We start from the raw sequence: 9,852 nt of genomic DNA on the forward strand, positions 1-9,852 counted from the left end.
ATTACACAGACTTAATCTGGATAATGTTAAAGTAACTTCTCATTCAAGATGCAGTTTCTTGAAGAGAAGCAGTGGAATTAAGTAAGCAGTTTAGTCCAGTTCTAAAATGGGAAGGCCTGTGGCTACCTCCAAGAAAATGCAAGTGATGTAGCACAAATAAGTGAACTTACTTGTTATTTTGAATTAATACAGATGAGTTTTGGCAGTAGCTTGAGAAACTTCAAGTCTTTTCTTCAACACTCTAATTCTCTAAGTATGGTCTAGTAATTTATTTGAAAGAGGAAATAGGAAATCTGATCTGCTGATGCCATCTTGCCCTTTCGGGAGAAAACAGTATGCTTTTAGGTTTGTGACCCAGATTATTTGTTTGGCAGAGGAGCACAGTCACCTCCCTTTGGAACCAAGTTCCAAACCTTCCATTAGGCCACTTGTGAAAATGTATTTTGTGATTTTTTTTTTATCTGTCATGTTATTTTCTACCCAGGACAGTATCTTAGAGGCTGGCCTTGTCCATAGCTTGGCAGAGTTTCTGTGGAAAAGGGAAGGAAATTTGTTTCAGAAATTTCTCAAAATCTGTGATTGTTTCTTTTTCTTTTCTGTTTTTTTTTTTTTCTTAAAGGCACATACAGGTGATCAATTTATTACGAGAAACAGGAGCGCATCTTTCAAGCCATGACTTGGAGAACATTGGAACAATACTTTGCAGGTAAATGTGATTTTAGAGAAGGTGGGGCCCTAAAATTGAGATGGAAGGGAAGCATTTTCCAGAGGAGACTCTCAGAATGGAGAACAGCTTTCAAGGAAGTTATTCCCTGTGTCCCTGGCACATGACATGTGACTCCTCCTGTGCGAAACTAATAATGAAGAAACAAGAGAGTGATGAAATTTATTATCAACTCTGTACTGCAACACCAATAAGTCAAGAGGGCTCCAAAGTAAAGAAATATTGTCAGGATAAGTGACCGAGAAGACAGCACACAGTTTTTTGCAGGCAATGTCAATCTCAAACAGTGAGAAGGAAATAGATTTTTGAATAGCATCTCTATTTGAAAACAGAGTTGCCCATAGTGCATAGTTTTTATTAAAATAAAATCCTGTTGTTGCTTGATGGGAGCGGCTTTAACAAGTGTCTTTCTCAAAATATGTAGGTCAAATGCATTTCAAATGCATTTCACTCCAGAACAGCAAGTGCTCACCACCTCTGTATTTAATTTTAAGCGAATATAATCTTATATTACAGCAGTACAGTTGCAGGTTTTACATACAGTTGCTGTTAATATATCTATGTGCTTTAATGCTAAGGGTACATATCACAGAATCACAGAATCACCTGGGTTGGAAGGGACCTCAAGGATCATGTAGTTCCAACCCCCCTGCCTAGCAGGGCCACCAAACGTACACATTCAGATCAGGTTGCCCAGGACCCCGTCCAACCTGGCCTTGAACACGTCCAAGGATGGGGCATCCACAACCTCCCTGGGCAGCCCGTTCCAGGGCCTAACTACTCTCCTTGTGAAGAACTTCCCCCTAACATCCAACCTAAATCTTCCCTCCCTCAAATTGGATCCATAATATTTCATACATATATGTATATATGTATATATTTCATACATATATGCATATATATAATATCCATACATATTTCAAAAAGAAATTGATACCAGATTTTGTGTTTTCCCTTCAAGGTTTTGAGTTCAAAATTGTGAGAAGGCTTTTATTAATTTCCTAACATTATTGGTTGTTTTTACTTCATTTCTTCTTCTCCTCTGAAATACAAACAACAACAAAAACATCCCTCAATACAAGCCTCTGTATCAGGGCGGGGCAAGTCTCAATTTGAGGACTGCACATCATCCTCAAATCTATAAGGTCTGGGTAAGTATGTATTATTGTAGGGACCGAACCCTGTTCTTTAAATAATTCCAGAATGAACAAATACAAGCTGAAGGTTTTGAGTTGTTGTAATTTACTCAGGGGAGACTGGATAATAGGAGTTTTACCACTGATATGTGCTTCACAGGGCACTGCAGGTGATAGCACAGAAGTGAGCCCTTCCTTTGCATTGTATCCATCCATCAAGACGAGAGGAGTGGCTTAGAGAATTCCTCTGCAAATAAGTTGGCCCCTTGCTTAGTGCTGCACCACGTGCAGAACCTGTTTAGCTGCCTGACATGAGTGGGGTGTCCACAAAGAGAACAAGGGGCCTGTAAACAGAAAATGCTTCTGACACTGTGTGTCGCAGCATTTCAGGGACCTGTATGGCATGATTTCTTGTTCAAAGCTAATATTTTGCTTTGAGGTTTGGAGATATTTTAGTAATGGTGGTAAGGTAAATATAAAAACAGCATTTTCACATGGCTGAGCTGCTGATAGAACAGGCTGTTTGTAACATCTTCCCTTCACATGATCTGAACTATTTTCCTATGTCTCTTCTATCCTTATATAACGTACCTTAAGGTGCAGTTTGTACCATTCTGAATTTATCCCCATGTCAGTATGTCATTGGATTTCATTGGAACAGGTTGCTCAGAGAAGTTGTAGATGCCCCATCCGTGGAGGCATTCAAGACCAGGCTGGATGTGGCTCTGGGCAGCCTGGTCTGGTGGCCCTGCACATAGCAGGGGTTTAAAACTACATGATCTTTGTGGTCCTGTTGTACCCAGGCCATTCTATGATTTTGTGTCTGCTTCTTGGATTTGAGTACAACAAAGCTGCTTGCTATCTGATACTCTCTGGGTTACTGCCCTTAACCAGCTCATCTTTTTTCTCCATACAGTTCTCTGTTACTAGAAGCACGTTTTTGCCATTACTACTTACCTATCATCAAACAAACTGACTTTCCCGTAAAGCCACAAACACTGAATTTTCTGTCCTGCCTCCTCAATTTCCTTATGTTCAGACTCATAATTTTGGGAAGGAGATAAAAATAAATGTGCTCTGTTGGCTCTGGTGATGTTTGAGAGGGAAAGGAGTACCCACCAGAGCTGGGACTTGGACAGTGTACGTAAGAACTCATGTATGAAGTGGAGATGCACAAGGATGCAGCCAAAGTGATCTTGTTAAATCTTTCATGGTTTCATCATTTACTTTATTTTGAGGAAGTGAGAGGTGTTAATCTGCTCCTTAGAATCACTCTGTTGATGCTGGGAATCTGGTCCATAGCTTTGTTTTGAAATGCAAAATAGATCTCAATGTTAGCATCCTATCTATTAAAAATGGCAGAATCTCTTCTCGTACTGCAATAGCATTGGCATCTTTGCAGAAACAGGCCATGATCAGACATACTGGGGCATGCAGCCATACTCTGAAGGCTTGTCATGCTCTACAATTGATGAACAGTTGCTTTTTGGTTTTGTTTTAGATAGGAAAGAAGTCTATATTGAAATGAGACACTGTTCAAGGCTGTACCTCACAAAATTAAGTAGAAGCAATAAAACCAAACCAAACTTTTCTATGTCATTTTTTTTTTTTTGAGATTACATAAAATTATATACAATGGAAGTACAGAAAATCTGTGACATTCTAAATAAGATGCTCCTAGTTTTACATAAATTTTGAGGGCTAGTTCTGAGAGAGAAGAAATAAATGTGTCTGTGTACAAACTGGGGCCAAGCTTACAATGCCTCCTGTCTTACAAAAAGTCTGCTGCAGCTATGAGAGATGTGGAAATACTGGATGGGAATAGCACTCCCAGATCTGCTCAGGATGGGACAACCCATGCTTTGTATTTCAATTTTTTTTTTTCTTTAAAAAATAAATAAATGTTGATGATGCATCCGAAAACAGAAGGTCTTTCCTGATTGTTTTATATAAGCACTGAAATAGGAAATCACCAGAAGAGCAGAGCTTTGTGTTCCTTGGAAAGATGAAATCCTGTTACTGTAGGTGGCAGGAGGGAACCCGAAGTGTCATTTAGCTGCTCACATTCCTTCCCAGGTCTAGAACCGCACTGGCTCTTGTCCTTCTCAGCCCTCTGAAACCCAAGCAGCTTTTTGGTGTAATTTGCCCAACAGTTGTAACTCAGTTTGCTTGATACTGGTGTGACGGGGAGGCAGAAAATGAGGCAGCATAATTGGATTATCGCTGTTTGTAGTATTTTAGCTCTCCTGTCATCATCATAACTACATTGGCAATGCTGAAACTGCAAAATAGTGCATAATCATATCATTTCTTCCAAAAATGATATGACATTGATGCGCGGCATCTCTGTGATTTTTCTGCTGCTCACGTTGTGTGTATATATATATGTATATATATATATATGTTTGACTCTATGAAGTACGCTTACAGTGTGAAGGAAATGCAGATGCATTTGGCTTGGCTATGGAGATCTGAAGTTAGAGAAAATGCTTCATGGTGTTCTTGATTATAATCAACTTAATGAATGGCCAGTATCTTCTGTTCAGAGCTGTATCTGAATTCTGTAGCTCTGTTGTATTTTGTTCTCTGGTCACAGTCCTCAGAATACGTTTTTAACTTGATCGGTAAATGGCTGCTGCAAAATTGAAGATACTTCTGTGTATTTGGATTGCACTAATATCACAGAAAGAGACCACTTCATGCTGTCGACCTGTGGCACTGTGAGTTAAACTGCTCTTTCTGAAAAGGTGCTAATTAGGTATTTAGTTTCTAAGTGCAGTTTGCTGCTTACAGTGATGAAGCTGAATTGCCCTGTGTTTGTAATAGCTCTGAATGTTCTTGACTTTGTCCAGAGTGGTTTCCACTTTGCAGTGACATTCTGAGGCCAAGTGTTTGAGTGCAGCCCACTTGCTCAGCTTTTGGTTTGTTCATTCCTTCATTCTGGGACCTCTCAGTGTCAACAGCAAGTCTTTGTGAACAGTAATTACTGTGTTCTGAAGTGACTGCTAAGCAACTTCTCTGATTTGCTAACACTTCTTTACTAAAGTTTACTTTTTTCTACAGTTTCCTTGAGGGCTTCCCACTGAGTTTCCTGTTAGACTGCCTTTGCTTCCTCTATTTCGTCTGTTTTCTGAGAGGCCCTTTTTGTAACAGCAATTGTAATTAATGGCTTACTGGTCTTTTCTTCCTGACGTCAGACCCCACTGCCACATCCCTGTCTCCCTGAGTCCCAGCTGTGGGCCTCAGCCCTGCCCTGGGGCTGGCAGGGTTGCAAGAGGAATATGGAGATCCTCTTCACTGTCTTTTCCTGCACAACTTCTGGGACTGCTGTGAATGAAAGCTTCTCTCTGCCTTTCTCCTCAGGCTGCTGCAATTAGAGGCTTCCACTCCCCTGAAAACATTTTTTCAGGTACTTAAGAGATTTAATCAACATCAGAGGTGATTTCGGTCTAGCAGAGAACTGAAATTTTCAGACTTGCTTTTAGGCTTTCTTCCATAAGCTTACCTGACCGACTGCCCCTTGCATCTTCCTGCACACCCTGCTCTCCATTGGTCTGCCCAGGCATTCATCATTCCGGAGCCCATCACTGCCGTTCCTCTACAGCAAGCAGCATTTCAGGCAGCGAATGTTGAACTTAATAGTACTGGGGGTTTCCCCCTCATAATGAGCTACAGCTTCATCTGATGGTTATCAGGGAGCTGTGCTCAGACAGTCCCAGCATGCAGCAAGGAGCTGCTCTCCGTTCTGTGGCCTGGTGTGTTTTTATCCTTAGAAATGCGGAGGCAGCCCTCCCAGCTTAGCCTGCAGAGTTGATAGGGACAGGCATGCTCTGTGCACATGCAGGCTGTGAGCCCTTTAGAAGAAACAAGTTAAAAAGGAACCTTAGGAACTGCAGGTGCGACCCCCAGAAGATGTGCAAAGAAACATTCTAGCATACATTGCTCAGAAAACGTTAATTCACTAATTTCTATAAGATTAATGTTGAGCTTTACTATTGCTTGTTATGCATGGCAGATAAAGTATCTTCAACAGGCTTCTTCTCTTTCCTTTCCTTTTTTTTTTTTTTTTATGCTGCCTATTTAAATCTTACAAATTACCTGAACTCAAAAAAATCATAGCTGGCTGTTCCAAAGGATAACACATAAATGTGCTGTTTTAACTTCTGGTAGTGTGCAAACTTAAGAAGGGTTTTTCTCAGTGGCTTCAAACGGGGCAGACTGATTACGAACACATCTGTTCCCTCACTTATTCAGCTGCATCTTGATACAGCCATTGCCCTCCCCCCAACTCACTTCATGAGATAAATACCGTGTTGTGAAATATGAAACTGAATGACTTTTTTTTCCCCCTTGGTCATAGTCACACCCACTGTGTGAAACCAGCCTGTTGTAAGTACTTATAGCACAGCCTTATTAATTTAAGGAACTGATTCATCAAGCTGTGTTGCTTGCTCAGCTATTCAAAGCTGTTGTAATAGTATTCCTTTCCTTACATCTCTGTCCTGCAGCCATATTGAACCTGTTCTGGTTCAGCATTTGCTTGTGGAGCTCATGGGCAGCACACAGGAGCACAGTGAAATCCACTGAAAGAACCAACATACTTGTTTTTTTCCAGCCTTGCAGCTAAAGGTGATGTGGATGGGCTGTACGCCTGGTACCTGGCTGGTGCAGACCTGGAGCAAACTGGTTATGATGGCAAGAACGCCCTACAAGTAGTAAGTGTGCACATGGCCATACTGCATGCAGTGCTCTAACGCTGTGGGTGCTGTCAGGTAATACAAATTTGGGAAAAGTAAATGCTGCTCTGGAGCTATAAACTGGGTTGCTGTATGTTGTGAACTCAAGTCTGGTGCTGTCCTCAAGTAATAGATTGTTGGAGCCAGAACTTTCTCATCTATCTCAGAGGAATTAAAATTTAAATTGGATTTTAATTATATTGTGGTAATATATTCTTACTTCCCACAAGAAAGTATTTGCATGTCCTGGTGCACAGGATGGCAGGATTTATTCATGTTTCTACTCACAGGCAAAGGCTACAGGGCATAAGGAGGTTCTTGACTTCCTCAGACAGAAGCAACAAAAGAAGGTAAGACTCATATTTCAGGGGCCTTGTTTCTGAAATACATGGGTCAGTATATGCTTATATGAAGGAGGACTTTGTATTTAAGCCTTATCTCTCATTTGAGTGCTGGGCTCGGCTGCTATCCCTGCCTTGGTCTATGGAATGGAACTAATGCTTATTCTTCTTTTGGCCTGAAACAATAAGTGATTTTTTACAGTGTGGCTCAGAATTTGGTTGGGTACCTAAATGCTATTACAATAAATCTGTTGAGGGCAGCAGTATCTCATTCTCCTGGCCTTCCACACACAGTAAATTGTTCCTCTGTCTCGTCTGCTTTAGAGAGGAAGTTCCTTCCCTTGGTCACCCTGCCAGGCCTGTTTTGCAGGGTGCTATGCCCACAGTGTGGAAGCATGCCCTTCTCCAGCACAGCCACGTTGTGATCACAGCCTCCCACTCAGGAAACACTGCTTGGTACTGCGGCATTTGCAGAGATGTGCTCTCCATCTGGCTTTTTCACAGAGCACCTTACACTAGCCCATCTTAGCATACAGAACATCTGGAGTTGGAAGGGGCACATGAGGTTCATCAGGTGCAACTCCTGGCTCCACAAAGGGCCGTGAAAAACCAAACTGTGTTTGAGAGTGTTGTCAACACACTCCCTGAACTCTGGAAGATTTGGGGTAATAAAGTCAAGCACTGCAGAAAAATAGGCAGATTCTCAATAGGCAGAAGGTAGCTACACAGCAGGGTGTGGAAGCTCCCTTTCTGCACATGGCTCTCCCACCCAGAGCACAGGACTGGGCAGTGCCGTGGCCTCTCTGATTTACGTACATGGCTTCATGACTGTCTCTGACTCCCGGCATGAATCTCTTTTGTGCTGCTAACGCACGAGGTGTGTTCTCCTGGCTGAACGCTTGTGAGAAGGGTGTGAGTCCCATGTTCAAAGCATCAGATCTGACAAGTCTCTCTGCAGTGAACTTGTCTGGGCGTTTGACCATCCTCAGTGCTGTGCTGTAACCAGAGACATTTAAAACTTGCCTTTTATTTCTCTGAACTCCTTTCTGATGCAGTATGTTGTGGATTTAGATATCTCTTCTCCAATATATTGGCAAGTCTAATACCAATTTAATTACTGGGAGGAGATGATGTCCTTTATTTAATCAAAAGAACATGAAATTTAGTTAAAGGTTTGGTTGCAGTCATGGCTACCTTGCTTCTTCCGTGTCCCATTTGATCAATGTGAGTGAATTCATGTATATAGGTGGGTAATTGCATTTAAAAAATGGTTGTGGTCCAAATGAGAACATGAGACAGAATCAGGCTTTTTTTTTTTCTTTCCTGTAAGTTTGGAGGTTTTATTTCTTTTAAGCTGTTGAAGTAGGATTAGATGCAGTCACAGTCTCAAGCTTTTGAATGGAAGCTTTCCAGTGCCAGAATGAAAATGTTAAAAATGCCTTCACAATCTGTGTGGTGTTGCAAAGTTATTTCCATTTGTAGTGAAATTTGTCTGCAAAGGTCACTTTTAGTTTGCAAATAGGGAATTAATGTGTTAAATCTTCAGCTCTTAGTTGGATATCTCAGCTCCTTTGGTCTGAGCCATCAGTAGTGCAGGCGATCTCAAGGAAGTCATCAGTGATGCATGAGAACTTGCTTGACAGGCTGCATGGTAATCTATTCCCAGGAAGGTTTTGGATACTGCCAACTGTTAAACATCCATTTTTCTCTTCATCCATAGGCTGTAGAAGATGGTCACTCCTCTTAGAAATACCAGCTCTGAAGTATTAGAGGTGTTCAGTGATTATGAGGAGAAAAAAGGAAAGAAACAACAGAAGCTGCACACGGAGCATGCAGGAAAACTAAAACTGACTTAGAAATGTTCTTTACTTAGGAACACGTTCAGCTCTCACCGATTTTCTAAAAACAATATGCTGCTTTATGTTTTAATCACTTTTTTTTTAAAAGGAAAGTTTTGTGAACAAGTGAGGCTGGAATGTATTGTCCTTCCTGCACAAGTTCTGCTTTTAAGGAGATTTTTTGAGTCTTCTTTCATTAAATCACCGAAGACAGTATTGCAGGCATGGCAAAAGGAAGTGCCGTGGTGAACTCGTTCCAAGAGAAAACAGTGGATTGTACATTTCTGTGTTTCAACTAATAAAATCTCTGTGGAACAATGTTGGTTTCACTTTGTCTGATTTTTGCAATGGCTTGTATCACTTCAGCTGCAATTACAGCAACTGTGAGTGTCAGTGCAAACAATTGAATCAGCCGTGGGCATCTCCCTGCAGTTGTGTACTAATCTTCACCAGTGTGTCACTGTAAAGCCTCACTTGAAATGAATAGGATGCAGATGCCATAAAGCATGTTTGTGGGACTGTCTGAGAGAACTAGCTGTTTTGTTTCTAATTGCATCTCTGCCACATCCTGACCAGAATATAATCAAGATTGCTACATGCTGGACACTGAATTCTTTGGACTGGAAATGCGATCTTGGTGTTAACAAACCCTAAGTTTAAAATCACAACACCTTCAGTCTAAAGGGGAAAAAAAAAGGTGATACACCCCTTTCCAGCTATGTCCATCCCAGAATATGTAAACACAGAGAATACTCCAGGCAAATGCATATATTGGCAATGGCAACTTTTAATTTCACCTTACAGCTACTGCAGTAATCTATGTGGATTTTATATCTATTTCATCTGAATGGAATCTTTGAAGTGCAGATAGTTGTTTCTTTTCCCTCTTTATGCTGTTCAATCTTCCCACAGCTATTCTTACCATGGAGAAGAGCTGCATGGATGACTTGCTGAGCTGGCTGGCATTAAAAGATTCCCAAGGTATGCTGCATATCAGATCCCCCTGAAACAGGGCAACCATGAGTGCACTCTGAGAAAATAAAAATGCACAGTATTTTAATATGAAAAGTAGTGCAC

At 41.2% G+C, this 9,852-nt stretch overlaps 1 protein-coding gene across 4 annotated transcripts in view; it reads left to right on the top strand.

Moving 5' to 3' along the window:
* Positions 1 to 9,093, top strand: part of ASPG (asparaginase) — a 44,967-nt gene extending 35,874 nt beyond the window's left edge. The window contains exons 13-16 of one of the 4 annotated variants that reach the window (XM_052693847.1): positions 620 to 706; positions 6,476 to 6,575; positions 6,887 to 6,946; positions 8,658 to 9,093. In XM_052693847.1, the coding sequence (XP_052549807.1) occupies positions 620 to 706; positions 6,476 to 6,575; positions 6,887 to 6,946; positions 8,658 to 8,684 (274 nt within the window). In that variant the 3' untranslated portion in view covers positions 8,685 to 9,093. The other 3 variants (XM_052693848.1, XM_052693849.1, XR_008209137.1) reach the window with 3 other exon arrangements.
* Positions 9,094 to 9,852: the final 759 nt, after the last annotated feature.

The sequence above is a fragment of the Tympanuchus pallidicinctus genome, unplaced genomic scaffold, assembly GCF_026119805.1.
Source record: "Tympanuchus pallidicinctus isolate F22 unplaced genomic scaffold, pur_lepc_1.0 scaffold3, whole genome shotgun sequence".
Classification (NCBI taxonomy): Eukaryota; Metazoa; Chordata; class Aves; order Galliformes; family Phasianidae; genus Tympanuchus; species Tympanuchus pallidicinctus.